We start from the raw sequence: 20,651 nt of genomic DNA, 5'->3' as shown, positions 1-20,651 counted from the left end.
AATTTCCCCCACTCTTTATCTGTGCCTAAACCTAAACATAGATTCCATGAACAAAGCTTCTTTCTTAGAACTGCACGCCTGTGGAATTGTCTTCCGTTTTCCTGCTTTCCGGCTGACTACAATATGGTTGTGTTCAAGTCTAAGGTAAATAAGTTCTTGATGAGCCGTTCCATATAAGTTATTAAATTTACCAAATTTTCATTACTAATGATTACTATATTGACCAACTTCTACTGTACACTCTTTAACCCTTATCCTTGAGTGGCCTCTGGGCCTTGATAATGTGGTGATGCCTGTGTAAAAAAAAAAAAAAAAAAAAAAATGTCAACAAAAGGCTTTTTTTAAGAGAAGCAGTCGCTCGCTTCACAACTTTTTAAAACTTTTTATATCACATATAAATCGTAATATCTCACAGTTAACAACGAAGCTCACCTGTCTATTTAATTTGCTTGATTTTGGGAAGATAAATATTCAACATTTGTCGCTCACTGCATGTGGGTTAGTCTTTTTCCTATAACATCTTGGGGGGAAAAAAAAGCGTTCAGCAGTAAATGAAGGTACTATCCCGCAGTCAAACTTGACCTCATTAACTCATTAAAACGGGCACCTGCTAAATCCAAGTAATTAAATAAATTCAAACGTGTTTCCGTTAGCATTTCGCGGTAGGGCAATGGTTAACGTCGCACGTTTTTTTTTCACACTTTAATTTACAACTTTGCCTCAATGGTTCGGGTTCGATCCTCGCACTTTTTTTTTTTAACCCCCCAATCCCCGAAGTTTCCACACACACCTACAAACACCCGGGCAACGCCGAGTACCCCTCGCTAGTCAAAAATAAAATAAATAATTCACCTCTACCCATCCCGCACCTTCCTATATAACCAATATAAAATAAAAATTTAAAAAAAACAAAAACAAAAACAGGACTAACTATAAATAAACCAATCAATAAAGACTAGAACAACAACAACCATTCCTGATTACTATCGGATGTACTGAGGAGGATATGACCGAACAACAACTACTGGGCGTCATAATATACAACCTGCCAGCTGAAAAAAAAAAGATTGCTCAGCAAATCAAAAAGTTATCCAAGAAAATCAGAAAAAAGTTAGATCATTTTGACAAAATTTCAACATCCGATTTTTTAAAAAATAAAATTCTGTTTTAGGACGAATACTAATGAAAATAAAATTCTGCTTTGGGATAAATATTATTGAAAATAAAATTCTGCTTCGGGATAAATAGTAATGAAAAGATCATTTTGACAAAATTTCAACATCCGATTTTTTTTTTAAATTTTGACAAAATTTCAACATCCGATTTTTTAAAAAATTTTGACAAAATTTCAACATCCGATTTTTTAAAAAATTTTGACAAAATTTCAACATCCGATTTTTCAAAAAATTTTGACAAAATTTCAACATCCGATTTTTAAAAAAAATTTTGACAAAATTTCAACATCCGATTTTTTTAAAAATTTTGACAAAATTTCAACATCCGATTTTTTTTTTTAAATTTTGACAAAATTTCAACATCCGATTTTTTAAAAAATTTTGACAAAATTTCAACATCCGATTTTTTAAAAAATTTTGACAAAATTTCAACATCCGATTTTTTAAAAAATTTTGACAAAATTTCAACATCCGATTTTTTAAAAAATTTTGACAAAATTTCAACATCCGATTTTTTAAAAAATTTTGACAAAATTTCAACATCCGATTTTTTAAAAAATTTTGACAAAATTTCAACATCCGATTTTTTAAAAAATTTTGACAAAATTTCAACATCCGATTTTTAAAAAAAATTTGACAAAATTTCAACATCCGATTTTTTAAAAAATTTTGACAAAATTTCAACATCCGATTTTTTAAAAAAATTTTACAAAATTTCAAAATCTGATTTTTTTTTAAATTTTGACAAAATTTCAACATCCGATTTTTTTTTTTAAATTTTGACAAAATTTCAACATCCGATTTTTTTTTAAATTTTGACAAAATTTCAACATCCGATTTTTTTTTAAATTTTGACAAAATTTCAACATCCGATTTTTTTTTTTAATTTTGACAAAATTTCAACATCCGATTTTTTTTTTTAATTTTGACAAAATTTCAACATCCGATTTTTTTTTTTTAATTTTGGACAAAATTTCAACATTCGATTTTTTAAAAATTTAATGGATGCGTCTGGTGCACTTTGATATCCCTAATCACTATGCAAAGTTTCAGCTCAATCAGATAAATAGTTTTTGAGTTATCAATGTTTCCATCGCATAACTTTGCCAGTACTTCATGCGATACAGAGATGTAAAGCCCAGATATAAGGATTTGGATTTTTTGGATTGTCGAGGTTAGGAATGTCATCATGATTGACTTATGTCATTGTTTATTAATTATAAATAAAAGACTAATGAGATTATAAAATATCAGGACCTCAAAATTACCTGAAAACATGGCAGTCATTGAAAGATATAAATATAATAGCGGTTGTGGTAGGGCAACTGAGTTAATTGAAACCATCTCAAAAACTATCCCAAAATAAAGTGTTACAAAGTCCAAATTACAATTCTACAAGACATTGTTAATACTAAAAAATTATATTTTTACTAGCAAGGAGACCTGGCTTTGCCCGAGATTGAATGATGATCAATGTTTCACACTCGAAATTGATGAAATTTATTTTTCAATCAAATCGATTGATTGCCTGCTCTAGTTGAAAACCAATCACGGTGCACAGGGAGGAAGCTTCATATGCCTATCCACAGTCTTAGTCCACAATACATTGTAGTCTACATTGCACTGTAGAGAACCTATTAATTTTATAAAATTATTTTTTTATATATAATGGCTTGAATTAAACTTTAAGATGAAAATGTCACGTATCATGGTTTGATTGTGCTCTAAACAGAAACATTTATTTCAAATGCGCCCCTTGTCATATCAAAGAATCTACTGTCGATTTTATATGTCAGGACTTTCGGCTTGTGTGGTAATAAAACTTCTCAAATGCACTTGTGATGTTAGGCTGTATAAGATGTTAACTTTGGTCCAAATCGCATGTTCCTTCTTTCATTAGATTATTTCAATTATAAATACTTATCAAAGATATTTCAATACAAAACCTATTTAAAAACACAGCCAGGTACATCAAGTACCTTCACGTGGAATTTAAAAATCGGCCCAGTCGTTTTCAAGTCTATAGGGAACAAATTCACACACAAAGTTCCTTTTATACAATAGTACAAATGAGCATTATACATTTATACATTATCAGCTACATTGAGTTGCAACTACATTTATACATCAGGAGGAACATTTCTACAAAAGAGTAAATGTAGCTAAAACAATTAAGTGTTTGTTCAAGGTGCTGGCCCCTTTTATCTCTTCAGTTTAGACAGCTATTAATGAAAATAAAATTCTGGTTCAGGATAAATATTAATGAAAATAAAATTTTGCTTTGGAATGAATACTAATGAAAATAAAATTCTGCTTTGGGATAAATATTAATGAAAATAAAATTCTGCTTTGGGATAAATATTAATTAAAATAAAATTCTGCTTTGGGATAAATATTAATGAAAATAAAATTCTGCTTTGGGATAAATATTAATGAAAATAAAATTCTGCTTTGGGATAAATACTACTGAAAATAAAATTCTGCTTTGGGATAAATATTAATTAAAATAAAATTCTGCTTCCGGATAAATATTAATGAAAATAAAATTCTGCTTCCGGATAAATATTAATGAAAATAAAATTCTGCTTCCGGATAAATATTAATGAAAATAAAATTCTGCTTCCGGATAAATATTAATGAAAATAAAATTCTGCTTCCGGATAAATATTAATGAAAATAAAATTCTGCTTCCGGATAAATATTAATGAAAATAAAATTCTGCTTTGCGATAAATATTAATGAAAATAAAATTCTGCTTTGCGATAAATATTAATGAAAATAAAATTCTGCTTTGCGATAAATATTAATGAAAATAAAATTCTGCTTTGGGATAAATATTAATTAATATAAAATTCTGTTTTGGGATAAATATTAATGAAAATAAAATTCTGCTTCCGGATAAATATTAATGAAAATAAAATTCTGCTTCCGGATAAATATTAATGAAAATAAAATTCTGCTTCCGGATAAATATTAATGAAAATAACATTCTGCTTTGGGATAAATATTAATGAAAATAACATTCTGCTTTGGGATAAATATTAATTAAAATAAAATTCTGCTTCCGGATAAATATTAATTAAAATAAAATTCTGCTTCCGGATAAATATTAATGAAAATAAAATTCTGCTTCCGGATATATATTAATGAAAATAAAATTCTGCTTCCGGATAAATATTAATGAAAATAAAATTCTGCTTCCGGATAAATATTAATGAAAATAAAATTCTGTTTTGGGATAAATATTAATGAAAATAAAATTCTGCTTCCGGATAAATATTAATGAAAATAAAATTCTGCTTCCGGATAAATATTAATGAAAATAAAATTCTGCTTCCGGATAAATATTAATGAAAATAAAATTCTGCTTTGGGATAAATATTAATTAAAATAAAATTTTGCTTTGGGATAAATATTAATTAAAATAAAATTCTGCTTTGCGATAAATATTAATTAAAATAAAATTCTGCTTTGCGATAAATATTAATTAAAATAAAATTCTGCTTTGCGATAAATATTAATTAAAATAAAATTCTGTTTTGGGATAAATATTAATGAAAATAAAATTCTGCTTTGGGATAAATACTAATGAAAATAAAATTCTGCTTTGGGATAAATATTAATTAAAATAAAATTTTTCTTTGGGATAAAGACTAATGAAAATAAAATTCTGCTTTGGGATAAATATTAATGAAAATAAAATTCTGCTTTGGGATAAATATTAATGAAAATAAAATTCTGCTTCCGGATAAATATTAATGAAAATAAAATTCTGCTTCCGGATAAATATTAATGAAAATAAAATTCTGCTTCCGGATAAATATTAATGAAAATAAAATTCTGCTTCCGGATAAATATTAATGAAAATAAAATTCTGCTTCCGGATAAATATTAATGAAAATAAAATTCTGCTTCCGGATAAATATTAATGAAAATAAAATTCTGCTTTGGGATAAATATTAATTAAAATAAAATTCTGCTTTGGGATAAATATTAATTAAAATAAAATTCTGCTTCCGGATAAATATTAATTAAAATAAAATTCTGCTTTGGGATAAATATTAATTAAAATAAAATTCTGCTTCCGGATAAATATTAATTAAAATAAAATTCTGCTTTGGGATAAATATTAATTAAAATAAAATTCTGCTTTGGGATAAATATTAATGAAAATAAAATTCTGCTTCCGGATAAATATTAATTAAAATAAAATTCTGCTTTGGGATAAATATTAATTAAAATAAAATTCTGCTTTGGGATAAATATTAATGAAAATAAAATTCTGCTTTGGGATAAATATTAATGAAAATAAAATTCTGTTTTGGGATAAATATTAATTAAAATAAAATTCTGCTTTGGGATAAATATTAATGAAAATAAAATTCTGCTTTGGGATAAATATTAATTAAAATAAAATTTTGCTTTGGGATAAAGACTAATGAAAATAAAATTCTGCTTTGGGATAAATATTAATGAAAATAAAATTCTGCTTCCGGATAAATATTAATGAAAATAAAATTCTGCTTTGGGATAAATATTAATGAAAATAAAATTCTGCTTCCGGATAAATATTAATGAAAATAAAATTCTGCTTTGGGATAAATACTAATGAAAATAAAATTCTGCTTTGGGATAAATACTAATTAAAATAAAATTTTGCTTTGGGATAAATACTAATGAAAATAAAATTTTGCTTAGGAACAAAATTTTTGCTTAATAGACAAAGAAATTATTCTTTTTCTTCATTTACCTGTGAGTCTCGATTTCGAGAGCTGGAGATAATAACTCAGCAATTTATTTACATTCATTTTCTGTTCCCGCCACATGTGATCATGTATGGATTCTATTTCTTTGCTTGGCACATTCTCTTCCAAAGAGGCATCAGTTTTTTCTATAAGGGGGGGTAATTCAAGCCGAACCACTTCTTTTGTAGTTGGCACAAATAAAAGTATATGTTTGTTGTCATGACTAATTTTTACATTGAGCACCTGTCCTGTCGATGAAGAGAATATAGACACTATGTGGTCAGACTCCAGGGGGAAAGCCTCATTTTCTTCATGTTTCGAACCATTTATTTTGGCCTTTAAATCTTTTGTTTGTGTGATATGTGGTACATGAAAGAAAAGAGGTTCGTCCAAAGGAATCGGTACTAATGGTTCCGGTTCGTCTGGTGGTAATGTCTTCATCACAGATTTTGCTGAATACTGAAAAATAGGAAAATAAAAACATATTTTATTTTTTAAGAATCCTTTCAGATGAGGTTTGATAATTTGAGTATTTATTTTTTGCGGACTGTTATCCTCATCTTCATAGTTTGTGTTTAACCACGTTCGGCCAACTTTTCCTCCTCTGACCTTCTTCAAGCGCTTAACCACGAGCATTATCTGAAGATAGTGGTTGTAATCCTACCCAAAGCAGCTCAGAGGATTAGTTGGTTAAAACGTGGTGAGACAACAACTATGGAAGGCAGTAATTACTGGAGATACAGTTACAAGACTCAGCATTCCTATTCTGTCGTGGTTAATCACCTGAAGAAGGCCAAAAGATAAGGATAACTTAGGTCTATAGCCATGTCTAGAGAGTGAACATTGCAAGAGCTATTCCAATTATTATTAAGCCTCCCACTGAAAAACCGTGCATGTGCTTACATGCTGACAAACACACTGCAGTGGGATTCAGAAGGAGTGCGATTAATTACTAGGATTACTGGTATATACCGAGTGCACAAACAAAATGGCATTTTCTATGTTATAATTGATCGCCAAGTCGCTCTTTAACAACATTTCCAAAAACATTACCTATGTATAAGTCGACCCCCAAAAATAACCTTAAAATCATCTCCCAGAAATTCGACTTATACACAAGTATATACAGTATATTCTAAGAATAGCAGGCGTATTCAAAGGCAACTTCATTTTTCTTTTTTTATATGTACATTCAGTAATATTCACATTATTTGGATTCTTCAAACTACCGTTCACATCTTCAATGTTATTTTTTCACGTTTTGGTCGATGCAACCTTCTAGAAGTTGAAGGTTCCACTCTTAGTGCAGGTAACATTCAAAATACAATTGCGAATTACTTGAGACTTTTACTCAATCATGGCTGATGAAATGAGAGCATGCTACCCCCCATGAATTAAATAAAGGGTTCCGTTTGACATTCTATTCAGATTCTCTAGTCTGATAAGATATCTCTGAAGAGGGTTGGAGATTACATCAACCGAAATATTGTGAAAATAAAACTTTAGATTAGTACAGTAGTTCAGATGATCTAAATAATATGTATACTTTTATTACAAAAAAAAGAAAGCAAGACCAACAATAGTATGCAAATGTGGAGAAAAACCAAAGTTGGTCTGATCTTTAGAGGTGTTCTTAATCTACATTTGAACTGACATTTACACATGATAAAAAAATCAATTTCTCTTTATTCTTTGGAAGTTCTGTGTAGTACAATGTATCATGGGTTAAATCTTGTGTCAGTCACCCAAATTAGAGTGAAAATGGTTTTCAACATTCTCCCCAAACAATTTAGCAAAGGAAAATTCAATTACATCCAGTAATTTATAATTAGGTGATTCATATCTAAGACATGATAAATCAACTACTAGTAAGTAAAAAAAAAAAAGAAAAGAAAAAAATGGCGTTCATTTTAAAGTGGTCAAAGTCAAGCTTACAAATCAGCAATTGAAGCGCATCTCACACGGAAGTTCTATAGCAAACCCCGCTCTCCCCAATGGTTCATTTCTACTTGTGCAGCTGCCATTGCTCAAAGGCAGCATGCACACCACATATTTCTCCAACATCAATCTAGTACAAACAGACAAAAGTATGTAGAAGCTAGAAATAGTTATAAGAGCGAAATAGCCGCAGCTAAGAAAATACATACCAAAACCATCAGTAAATGTATCAATCTGCAGAAATTAGGAACTTGTGATTTCTGGAAAATTCATAACAGTGTAGTAAATAATAGACAGTCAATTTCCCCGTTATCCAACAATCTTGAGGTTGTTTACATGGCAACCGAAAAGCTAACCTGCTTGCCCGACAACTTGCTTCCAATTCCACTCTGAACACAGCAAGTCATTCCATCCCAGATTTTTCTTTGTGAACAGAAACTATGCTCGATCTGAATACCACCTCTTCCCAAGTTTGTGACATCATAAAAAACTTAGACACCTCAAAAGCATGTGGGCCTAATCTCATCCCAGCTATACTATTAAAAAAATGCTCAGCTAAGCTAGCCCCTGTACTTTCTGTTCTACAACAAATGTTTTGCTGAATCTTGCTTCCCTGAGAGCTGGAAAATTGCATTTGTGGTACCAGCATACAAGAATTCTGATGAAAGAACTGATCCGCGCAATTATCGTCCTGTTAGTCTTCTCCCCTACTTTGCCAAAATCTTTGAGTCCTTAATCAATTAAGCATTAATCCATCACTTCATCAACACTAAACTTCTTTTCGGTCAACAGTATGGATTTAGGAAAGCCTGTTCTACTGCAGATATCATAAGTGTATATACCACGCACCGGATAAGGCAGGATAGATTAGGGAAGTAGCCCTTGATATATCTAAGGTCTTTGACAGGTTATGGCATGATGGTCTTCTCATAAAAATTAAATCATATGGTATTACTTGACGAATACTTAACATAATCAAATCTTTTTTAAATAAGAGAAAAATCCAGTTTGTCCTCAACGGTCATACGTCTAAAGTACAAACTGTAAATTAGGATGTGCCTCAGGGGTCGATCCTTGGACCTTTATTGTTCCACATATTTATAAATGACCTTCATGATAAAATTGTCTCCAAGATGGGTATATTTGCTGATGACACTACACTCTATAACATATACAAGGGAAAAACGAATGAACACACATCTAAGGAAATTGTTGGAACCCTAGAGGAAGACTGCCAGTCTGTAGTGGAATGAGGACATAAATGGACGGTAACATTCAATGATGCCAAGACTAAGCTTCTTTCCTTTAATAATTACAAGAAACCTTCTCAACCGCTGATAGCCAATTATGCACTATCTGAAAGCTCTTGGTTCAAACTCCTTCGCTTAATGTTCACAGGGAATATGAATTGGAACAAGTACATTGAGGGCATTGCCAAGGCTGCTGCAAAGGTGGGCTCTCTCTACCGTGCTAAAAAGTTGCTTACGAATAAAAGTATCCTGTACATCTACAAGGCCACAATTTACCCACGCATGGAGTGTTGTTGCCACATTTGTACAAAAGTTTATTCGTAACAAGTCGGCATAATAAATATAGCATCATTTATGAAATAAGCAAGGATATTCACTGGTTAAAAAGTGTTTATCTTCAGATTTCAAGATTTGATTTTTTGGTACTTGTACAGTTTAGTAAAGACATTAAAAAATGAAAATATCGAAAAAATTTAAATTGTACGTATCCGTTATGAAACGAAGTTCTCCAAAAAAAAATTTCACTTAATTTCATCAAGTAGTTTTTTTTTTTTTTTACAGTGAAAAAACAATTTGTTATGATACCGAGCAAAAGGTTCGATTTTTAGGAAGAAAAGCTAGAATTACAGATGGGAAGGGAGTGTCGGCGCTTTAACTGGAGTTATCTCCCTGTGGCATGTTGTTCAGCTTCAGCAAATTTCGCAATGGCTGACTTTAACGTGCTCTCATAAGAACGTGTTTTTCCGCTGTGAAAAAAAAAAAAAAAAAAAAAAAAAACTACTTGATCAAATTAAATGAATTTTTTTTTTTTTTCGGAAATCTTCAGTCCAAAACGGATACGTACAATATAACCTTTTTTTTTTTTCGATATTTTCATTTTTTAATGTCTTGACTAAACTGTAGAAGTGCCGATTTTTTTTTTCACAGCAAAACGTTCAGCACGTAATAATTTTTAAAGAAACAACAATTTTTATTGTCTATTCACAATTTTAGGCACTTCTACACTATTGGGACGAGATTTCGGAAATCGTAAAACTGAATTTCACATGAAAACAATGGTATCTACGTATTCCTCAGATTTTTAAGATGATTATATTAAAAAATTACGAAAATCGATGAGGTAGAAAATTATTTATTAAACTCAAATAAAAAATAGAATTTTATGAAAACAATCGTAAGACACAGGAGAGTTCAAAAGGGAGGTAATTTTCTGTTTTGATTTAAACACGATAGGGGCAATTTTTCACTTGCTACCATGATTAAAGTTTTAGAAATATTTTTTTTAATAATTCAATAATATAGAGGTAATTCCGACTGCATAATTTGAAAACTACCATTGTAACCTATTAGAATTGACAAAGAGAATAAGTTGAAACTATTGTTTTTTTTTTTTATCTGAAAACTTCATTTATTGATTACAAAATCTCGTCCCAATAGTGTAGAAGCACCAAATTTTATATTGCCTTTTTAAAAAAAAGCTTAACTCAATCTTAGCTAATCCTGACTTTTAATTTCAAAATTGTACTTTAAGTTAAACTTGGGCAAACCAGAAAATTAGAGGAATTATCTACCTTTTCAACTCAACTTCCCTCTCTATTTTTCAGACATCATTTAAAAAACAAAAAAAAAATCGTAAGAAATTCAGTCAATGAGAAATATTTCTTAGAAAAAAAAAATCTGCAGTTTTAGTTAATAATAAAAGTTAAAAAAAAAAAAATGTTTTAACTAAAATTATTTAGTGCTTCATATTATCTGGATTCATCAGATTATTATTTTCATCTTGAGTGTTATTTTTACATTTCGGTTGATGTAACCTCCGACCTTCTTCAGATGTATCTTGTTGAACTTAGAAATGTTTCTGCTGGAGTCAGGAATTTGGACAGAATTTCAAGCGAAACCCTTCATTTACTTCACGAGAGTAGCATATCCTTGTTCTGTCAGCCATAACTTGATAGAAGTCCTAAGTAATTCGCAATTATATTTTTCGGTCGCCCACATTGAACCTTCAACCTTCAGGAGAAGGTCACTTTTACAATTGAATTTTCCAAGTACTCTAACCGCTGCGCCAAGAACAGTAGTCTGATGAATCCAAATAATACGAATAACCAACCCTTATCTCAAAAATTCAGAAACGGCATATTTAGTGCTTATCCAGAATTTCCTATATCAAAAAACAAAAATAAATATTTATAGTGTAAGTATCTGTGATAGAAAGAAATTATATTCCAAAAATCATGTAAATTGATCAAGTAGTTTTATTTTTAAATAAGAAAATCAAATTTTACGGCTCACCAAGGAGCAACTGTCTCGTGATGCAATTTTGAAAATGGGTGGAAGGAACAAGGGAAATAACTCCAAATAATTCAAACTTGTAAGATTTTAACATAGGGAGGAGGGACATTGGAAGATTCAAATTCGATTAAAAAAATGATTTTCTTTATAGAAATAAAATTACTTGATTAATTCACACGATTTTTCGAATACCATATTTTCTTTGCATCACAGGTACATAAACCATACAGATTTTTCTTTATTTTTGGTTTTTACTATAAGGTGAATTCTGGATTAGCACCAAATATTTTTTAAGTACACAAATATCTAAAATACCGATCAGAACATCAGAGGTGTGTTTTTTTAAGGTAGAGGTGGGAGGTAAATAAACTGATTTAAATTTCTGGTTTATCTGAGTCTTACTACAACTTTGAGGTGGACGCCATTTTTCTAGAAGTAAATAATGATTCAATGTGCCTCAGATACAAGTCAGCTATAAATTAGTGTTTTAATTTATTTTTCTTTCCTAAGACATGGTGTTTAAAGTAGCATTAAGTTGTTTGAGCATGATACCGAAACCCATTTTGCTCTAAATAATTAGGGTGATTAAAATAGGAATAAACCTGTACGGTGTGCTCCATGGCATAAGATACACACAGAAAGAAAAAAAAATATCTTGAATGACAAAATGATGAACATTAGTTTTGTTGGTGTTCTACCTAAACCTGTTAACTTTTCTGGCGTTATGCCAGACAAGCGTCACTTGCAACAGCCTATAAAGAGACATCCGTTTCAATTTACAATTTACACGATTCTATGGTATTTTTATTCTGTTCATTCTAACAATAAATTATAGTTAGTAGTAGTATAACAATGCACTATTATTGTTAGTAGCAGTATATAATATAGTAATAACATTGTTAGAAGTATTGTATAACATTACTGTTGGTAGTAGTAGTAGCAGTATAGTATAACAATAACATTGTTCGTAGTAATATAGTACCCCTAACAACCGTATATACTGATAATTAAAAAAAAAAATGTTCAAATTCGTACTTAAAAGCAAAAAAGTTTGAGCATTTTTAACAATGACCAACAAAACAAAAAGGAGTGAAAAACAATACAACAAATAAATGTTATCAAAAGAAGATAAGTTACTCCTCTATCAACCTGGAAAATTTTTTTTTGTTTGTTTTAATTTATTTTTAAAACGTTTTTTTTTAACTTGGAAAGAAAAGTAGTGTCTCTTCAGTTAATAAAAAAAAAAAAAAAAAAAAAAAAAAAAAGAGGGGGGGAGGGGTCCTTACAGCCACGCCGAGCCTTGATACTCACTCAAAAATCGAAAATTAAACAAAATACTGCTAGAAACACATCTAATAAATCTCACCAATCTTGCGAACTTGTCATTTTCTACTAGAAAATTTGCAGATGAACAACATGTTTTTGTAGCTCCATCTGTCCATAGCAGCCATTGATCGACCCATTCCTGTAACCTATTGTGTATACAGTGGAAGACACAATACTTGAGCCAGAAGAGGAGAACTCAGAAGGAGGGTTCCCATGTCGATAGGAGCGGGAGGTTATTTCCTAGCTTTCTAGTTCATAGCTGTAATCAGGTTCTTTTTCTCTCCCAAGATAGAGGCTGAACATGGTTGAGAAAGCTTCTTGATTTCAGTTGTTGGGTCAAGGATTTAACATTGATAAAGGGGACAGCATTCATCACTGGCAATCTTTGTGGCTGGCAACTATCTGTCTCACATCTGCAGGGGCAATGCTTGCAAGGAGATACTGGCTTCAGGCAACTTGTGATCAAGCAGCAAATTGCTAAATTTGCATAGTTGTATATTCGCATAGGTTTATTGCTTCCAAAGAGCACATGCATACTCTGCAGAAGGACTGCACAGGACTAAGACAGTACATCTTTTTAGTGCACGTGCTCTAGCTCTTTATTTAGAGTTGGTCAGTTTCTGTAGCATGTTGTTCCGAAAGGTGTCCGTCTTGCTCACCTACATATATCACATTTCAGCGCCCGGAGAAAGAATTTATCCGCAAGTTGGTAGTCCTAATTGCACCTGCTGGCTGGAAGAAGCGCAGAGGCAGTCGACTGGAGACTGATAGGAACCATGAGGACAGACATAGAGCTGGTGTAACAGAGTGCGGACGCACATATGCAAATGCATCCGAAATGCGAAACTGTGTCACTGTAAGGCAAAAGACTATAAAAAAGAGAGAGAGCACGTTAGAGTAATGGGTGACGTCACAGCTGTAACGAGAAGTTACACGTGACAGGAGAATGAAGAAATAAATGTTGTTACACAAAAAAGTGAGTTAGAGTTATTCTTTATCTTGGTTTTCTTTGCAACGTACACTGCATACAATGTGTGGGTCCTGTGTGGGTTTCATGCGTAAACGGACAATGCTATACTGGTGGCTGACCCCCTACAGTTTTGATGTTCGATGTTGGAACCCATGATGGCTAAAGTATGCCAATGACTTAGCTACCGGTCGCCAAGAATGGACTGTCTTGAAGCAAGATGCAGTGTGCTCGTTTGGCGCTGGCTCACCTACCACCACCACCACTACTACTATTACTACTACTACCACCAGGAGTGAACGCCGTTACATTTATATTGCACTCAAAATTAAAAACAAATTTTGATCATTGCAAAGATTTCACTAAAGAATATTTTCCTTCCTTCTTTCCAAGATTAGATGTGAATTTTGTATGTTTGGGTTTTTTTTTGGTTTTTTTTATATTCGGTTTTTACTTTTTCTCTTATTTCTTTTGTACATTAAGAAATATAATCCACATTAAGATAGTGCTACAGGGCTATGTACTCGAATTGCAAAAGTGCAGTATAGTTAACAGCTAAGAAAAAGAAAACAAAAACAAAACAAAACAAAACAAAAAATAAATACAAGAAAATTAAATTTCTTTTTTTTTGACCTTTATAGTTTTTCAGTTATGAAACTTTTTTTTTTTGGGGGGGGGGGGGTTCAGTGCTTGTCCAAAATTCAACTTAACAATAAAAATACAGGAAAATCAGTACAGTGTACGGACCCATCATGGAATAGAATGAAAAGATCTTATTCCAAAAATCATGTAATATTGATCAAGTAGCTTTTTTACTTTTTACTAAGAAAATCAACTTTTATGAGGAAGCGAGTATAGTGTGTTTCGCTTTGCTATTTTTTAAATTCATCACTGGTTACCTCCCCCTTAACAACCTCTTCAGAAATAGAGAACAAAAATTATACTGGCTATGATGCACTATTAGTTACTAAGTCATAGAAAAAATGAATTTGTATAAAAAATACTTGATCATTTTATGTGATTTTTGGAATATGACATTTTCGTTCCGTGATGGGTACATACATGATAAAGATTTTCTCTATTTTTTTTTTTTTTTTTTTTAATTAGCTTGAATTTGGGACAACAACCATTCACTGTATTTCAGAATTTGTTTCATGCCTCCAAATCTTGTAACTTTTCTTAGTAAAATCAGTTGGAATCCTGAATCCATACTTTGTCCAAAATGTTTTGCTAACAATATATATTGATTACCTGATAAAAACATTGGTTACTGTAAACTGAATGGTTGGCATTGATAAGAGTCCACATAAATTGCATGTTGCTTCACCATTGTTCAAACTTCAGAGCTTGAACTTCTGTTTCTTCAAACTCCTGGAATGTCCTCTTCAGATTCCAACAGTAGTCAGTCATCATGACTGCATCTCAGCAACCTTGATATCTGGTCTCCATCTCTGTCAGGTGCTGATGGAATCTCTCCCACTGCTCGTCACTCATTCAACCCAAGTTCTCAGAAAATGGGTCCATATGTGAAAATAGGTAGTGCATCTTGACACTCATGTTGCAGTCCAAGTTTCTGAAAGCAGTCAGCATGTTGGTGACAAGTTCTGAATAGTTTCTGGCCTTATTGTTGTCAAGAAAGTTCTTTGCTACCAGAACAAATGCCTTCCATGATCCAGTTCCTCTTCATTCATTGAGTTTTAAAATTCTGAATTTCTGATGAGCTGCTGGATCTAGGGACCATCAAAGATGTCAGCTTTCAACTCTGCCATGGTCAATCCTGAAAAAGCCTGGAACAAGTAAGTGAAGCAGTCACCATCCTTGAGCAGAGCCTTGGTGAACTGCTTGATTGATTGAGCAGAGCCTTGGTGAACTGCTTGATTGATTGATTGAGCAGAGCCTTGGTGAACTGCTTGATTGATTGATTGAGCAGAGCCTTGGTGAACTGCTTGATTGATTGATTGAGCAGAGCCTTGGTGAACTGCTTGATTGATTGATTGAGCAGAGCCTTGGTGAACTGCTTGATTGATTGATTGAGCAGAGCCTTGGTGAACTGCTTGATTGATTGATTGAGCAGAGCCTTGGTGAACTGCTTGATTGATTGATTGATTGAGCAGAGCCTTGCTGAACTGCTTGATTGATTGATTGAGCAGAGCCTTGGTGAACTGCTTGATTGATTGATTGAGCAGAGCCTTGGTGAACTGCTTGATTGATTGATTGAGCAGAGCCTTGGTGAACTGCTTGATTGATTGATTGAGCAGAGCCTTGGTGAACTGCTTGATTGATTGATTGATTGAGCAGAGCCTTGGTGAACTGCTTGATTGATTGATTGAGCAAAGCCTTGGTGAACTGCTTGATTGATTGATTGAGCAGAGCCTTGGTGAACTGGTTGATGTGCAGTGGTGGGAAGAATATTCTGTCTCTGTTAACCAGAGGGTCGTTGATAATGTTTCTTTCTTTGCAAGGCACCAATTCCTTTCTTTAGTTTTGCTGCACCAATTTTTGGAAGATTTTGAGGTCTTTTGACTTCAAACTGATCTCTTTTCAACCCAGAACTATCGGACTTGAATACTTCCTGTCATTAAAATGATCATTTCCAATCAAAATAATTATTCAGTATGGCATTTTACTCTCACCAACTTCTAAAATGTTTCACATGCACACATGTGAACAGAAACGTAAAAAAAAAATGTGGCCAGAGCTCAAAAACTTGACCTGATCAACCAAAACCGATGTGATTTTTGGATTTAGCGCATGAGATTAGTCCTAAACCAGATGCAAAAACGCATACAACAAATTTTTTGTTGATCAAGATTATTTACTGAACTTCAGGAGCTCTGGTAGTAGCACGTGATAATGAGAACCGGTGTGTTCAATGCTTTTATGCCAGGCAATTTGGAACCTTAACTCATCATTCTAAGAGAGGTAACTATTTTTAGTAAACTAGGAGAAAAAAAAGAAAATCAGTTTCAGGTGTTTATACCCGGGAAAATGAATTCAAACTAAAAAAACTATACAAAATACTATTAGAGACTCACTCAATATATGTTACTGTGACATGGGCTGACATATATCCGGTGGATTTTTAACAGTATTTTGGATCATATTTTAGTTTGGACTCCTTTTCCCCAAACTTAACGTATGCAACAGCGAGGTAGTCGCCATTTGTCTTTTTCAAATATACCAATAAACACTGCATGTTTTTCAAACCGATTAAACATTTTACATTAAATAAAAACACTAAAAACTTATCCAGTTAGGTAGAAAAGTAACTTATCTTGCCTTTGATTACATTTGTTATATATTTATTTTTAACAACTTTTTCGAATATATGTGTATAATAAAACAAACCTCTTTTTTCTTACAATTCTTAGTAAAATAGTTACCTCCCTTAGAATAATAAGTTAATATTCTGCATTGCCTCATGCCGTTTAAAGGTTATTGATTAATAGTTAAAAAAAAAAAAAAAGTATAAATCACATAAAATCAAAACAAAAAAAACAACAAAAAAAAATGCACGCATACAGACACATACGAGAAATGGTCAAACAATATTGATATATATATTATAGAAAGAAGAAATTTTCATTGTTTTAAGAAACTCCACATAATTTCCCCATTTACAAATTAAAAAAGAAAAAAACTTCTGACAAAATAACATTTTATATTGACTGGGCCGTACTGAAATTATAACGCTATTATTCAGAAATCTATTCATGTGGAGTGGAGTTAACTATTCTGTACTTTCACCTAACAAATTAATAAGCAAAATAGGTGCTAATGAATGCACTTGATCCGCGTTATTTTTTAAATCGTATTTCCAAGTTTGATTAAAGATTTATGATATGTTTTTTTATTCAATTGTAAGATTATAGTACAGAATAAGAGGTACAAAACACCCTCCCCTCCCCATGTTAAGAATGGCTTTTTAAATAATAGCACTATTATAGCACAGATCAATAAGTGACCGCAAAATATACCGTAAGAATTGGATTTAACTTGAAAATCCTATCTAAAAAAAATAATTTAAAAAAAAAATAGGGTACTTGTACAGTTTAATCAAGACATTATAAAATGAAAATATCGAGAAAAAAAATAAGAAAAAGGTTATATTGTAACTATCCGTTTTGAATTGAAGATCTCCGAAAAAAAAAAAAAAATCACTTTTTTTTTTTTTTTTTTTTTTTTAATTCAATTTTCACCCCAAACAAGGCACAGTGCCACTTTGAAGCAGGGGGCTACTATTAGGGAATTAATTAGCGGGGTCATTATGAAGGGAGAAGAGTAGAAAGATGTTTGTTAACATTACACTTGAACTTCTGCATATCATTGCAGTTGGGAAAGCAGAATCCCGGAAGGGAGTTCCAAAGACCCGCAGTTCTGGGGAAGAAACTATTGGAGTAAAAGGCTTTCATGCACCTAGGGATCTCCACTGTAAAGGGATGAGACTTAGTAGCTTGTCGGGTTTGTCGGGGGTAGTTACGTCGGGTAGGTACAAGTGTTTGCAGTTTGATCGAGTAGTTTTTTTTACAGTGGAAAAACACGTTTCTATAAGAGCGTGTTGAAGCGTGGCCTTAAGACGGTCTTGGTTGAAGTCAGCAATCTTCGAATTTTTTGACACGCCACGGGGAGATAACTCAACTTAAAGTGCAGACACTCTCTCCCCATTTTTAATATTAGCTTTTCTTCCTAAAAATAGAACATTTTGCTCGGTATCATAAATCGCTGTAAAAAAAAAAAAAAATAAAATAAAATAAATAAATAAAAAAAAAAAATACTTGATGAAATTAAGTGAAATTTTTTTCAGAGAACTTCGTGGGTTTGTATTACTGTACACATAGATTCGAAAAAGTTGTCAAAAAAACAAATATATAACAAATAAATGTTATCAAAGGCAAGATAAGTTACTTTTCTTCCTAACTGGATATGTTTTTAGTGTTTTTATTCAATGTAACATGTTTATTCAGCTCGAAAAACAGTGTTTACCGATGTATTCGAAAATTCAAGATGGCGTCTCACACTCGCTCAATATATGTCAACCTATGTCACGGTAACATATATTGAGCGAGTTTTTAACAGTATTTTATCCGTTTTTTTATTTATAACACCTTTTCCCAAACTTACGGTGTTAAAGAGGGTGTGAGACGCCATCTTGAATTTTCCAATACATCGGTAAACACTATGTTTTTCGAGCTGAATAAACATGTTACATTGAATAAAAACACTAAAAACATATCCAGTTAGGAAGAAAAGTAACTTATCTTGCCTTTGATAACATTTATTTGTTATATATTTGTTTTTTTGACAACTTTTTCGAATCTATGTGTACAGTAATACAAACCCCTGTACAAGTACCAAAAAGAGGGAAATTTTTACGACCTGCCCCGGCGTAGCATAAACACTCCTAATCACCCCATGTTAAGCACGGCTTTCGAAATACCCCCCACCTCCCCATGTTAAGCACGGCTTTCGACATACTCCCACCTCCCATGTTAAGAACGGCTTTCGAGGTTGGTGGAGAGTTTATTCCGAAAGCCGTTCTTAACATAGGGAGGTTGGGGTGTTTATAATACGCTGGGGTGGGGCACGTTGTAAAAATTTACCAAAAAATAAATAGCATGGCCTGTAAACTGGAGAAGTTCGCAAATTTCAATTTAAAAAAGGGGGGGGTCTTTATAAAAAGATAAATATTTTGAACATTGGTATCGATCAAATACATCGGCACGATATATTTTTTAAGTATAACAATATTTATTTATTTTGAATTTAAAAATGAAAATTCAACGAGTCAAAAAAAAAAAAAAAAAAAAAAAGAAAAAAAATTATAATCAAATTAAAACTTACTGATTTGTAAATTCTGGCATAATTTTGCCTTGCAGTCAAGTATTTAAATAATCGTCCATTTAATTTTGATCGATTGACTAGAGAAGAAATATTCATCGTTGATCAATTTTGCAAAAGAAAAAATAATAATGTGGTTTTTGTTTGTGGTAAAAAAAAAAAAAAAAATCCCTTTTCGGGGATTTTAATCAATCACCGGTCAAAAGATAAGTAAAGATTTCGATGGTAATAAGCGAAATTTCCCGTTTCTTTAATCTCAAGATGTTAAAATAAGATATTTGTCATGGTGTTTCATTTGTAGTTCTTGAAGAAAGTCCTTCGTAAAGAAAGTTGAAGAGTCTGACTGCATTTTTTCTTGAAAGTTTTTGACACCATGTGAAATTTCACCTTGAACGGACGTAGTAACTACGGTTGTTACAAAATGTTAAAATCAACGAAATGAAACGCAATGTGAAACGAAACGAACCGAATCTACATTTATGTTAGTATTACCTATTATTTTAACGAAATTATCGTCTTTTTTTTTCTTTCTCGTTTTAATTTAACATTACAACAAAGAAAATTAATTTATAAAGAATTAGAAGAATATCCGCCACCACTGTCCAAAATTGATATTATTTGTTTACGTTTTAAAATCGTAAACAAATAATAAACAATAAACATGTTCCCGAACTTTCGTCTTCTTAATAAACATAAAATTTTAAAAACGTAAACAAGAAAAACGTTGATTTGGCCTTCGGGCCAAGACGGTGTAGTATCTGTTCTGATGCTACATTTCCCCTTTTTGTCCTCGGTGTACGGTACGGTTAAACAGTAAACACACCTTTAAAAAAAAATGCATTCACTTCTTGTTCTAAAAATAACAAATAAATAAATTAAAACCCAATTACGCGCACAAACAAAAAAGATAAATTTTAGAGGCGCAAAGATTTAAAAAAAAAATAAAAAGAATACGCCCACGCAAATTTTGCGGGAACAAAACTTAAGATGTGTTTTGTTCGGCAGATGTAGTTGAAAGCATACCACGTGACAAAAGAGTGCACTTCTCGGCCAATCAACGCTCAGGAAAAGATTTAATTTTCAAAGCCTTTTTCTCACATCGCCTGGGAGCCGATCAACA

General features: G+C 31.8%; 1 protein-coding gene across 1 annotated transcript in view; it reads right to left on the bottom strand.

The window, feature by feature from the left end:
- Window positions 1-19,949, bottom strand: part of LOC145293231 (protoheme IX farnesyltransferase, mitochondrial-like) — a 42,348-nt gene extending 22,399 nt beyond the window's left edge. Inside the window, exons 1-2 of the mRNA XM_080139788.1 lie at window positions 19,535-19,949; window positions 5,926-6,379 (exon numbers count right to left, since the gene is read on the bottom strand). Coding sequence (XP_079995914.1) covers window positions 5,926-6,379; window positions 19,535-19,630 — 550 coding nt within the window. The 5' untranslated portion in view covers window positions 19,631-19,949. The remainder of the gene's footprint in view (window positions 1-5,925; window positions 6,380-19,534) is intronic.
- Between the last annotated feature and the right edge of the window lie 702 nt (window positions 19,950-20,651).

This window comes from Euprymna scolopes, chromosome 14 (assembly GCF_053919585.1).
Source record: "Euprymna scolopes isolate OS-2025 chromosome 14, ASM5391958v1, whole genome shotgun sequence".
Lineage (NCBI taxonomy): Eukaryota > Metazoa > Mollusca > Cephalopoda > Sepiida > Sepiolidae > Euprymna > Euprymna scolopes.
Note: the sequence above shows the minus strand (reverse complement) of the source record. Positions and strands in the feature narration are given on the sequence as shown.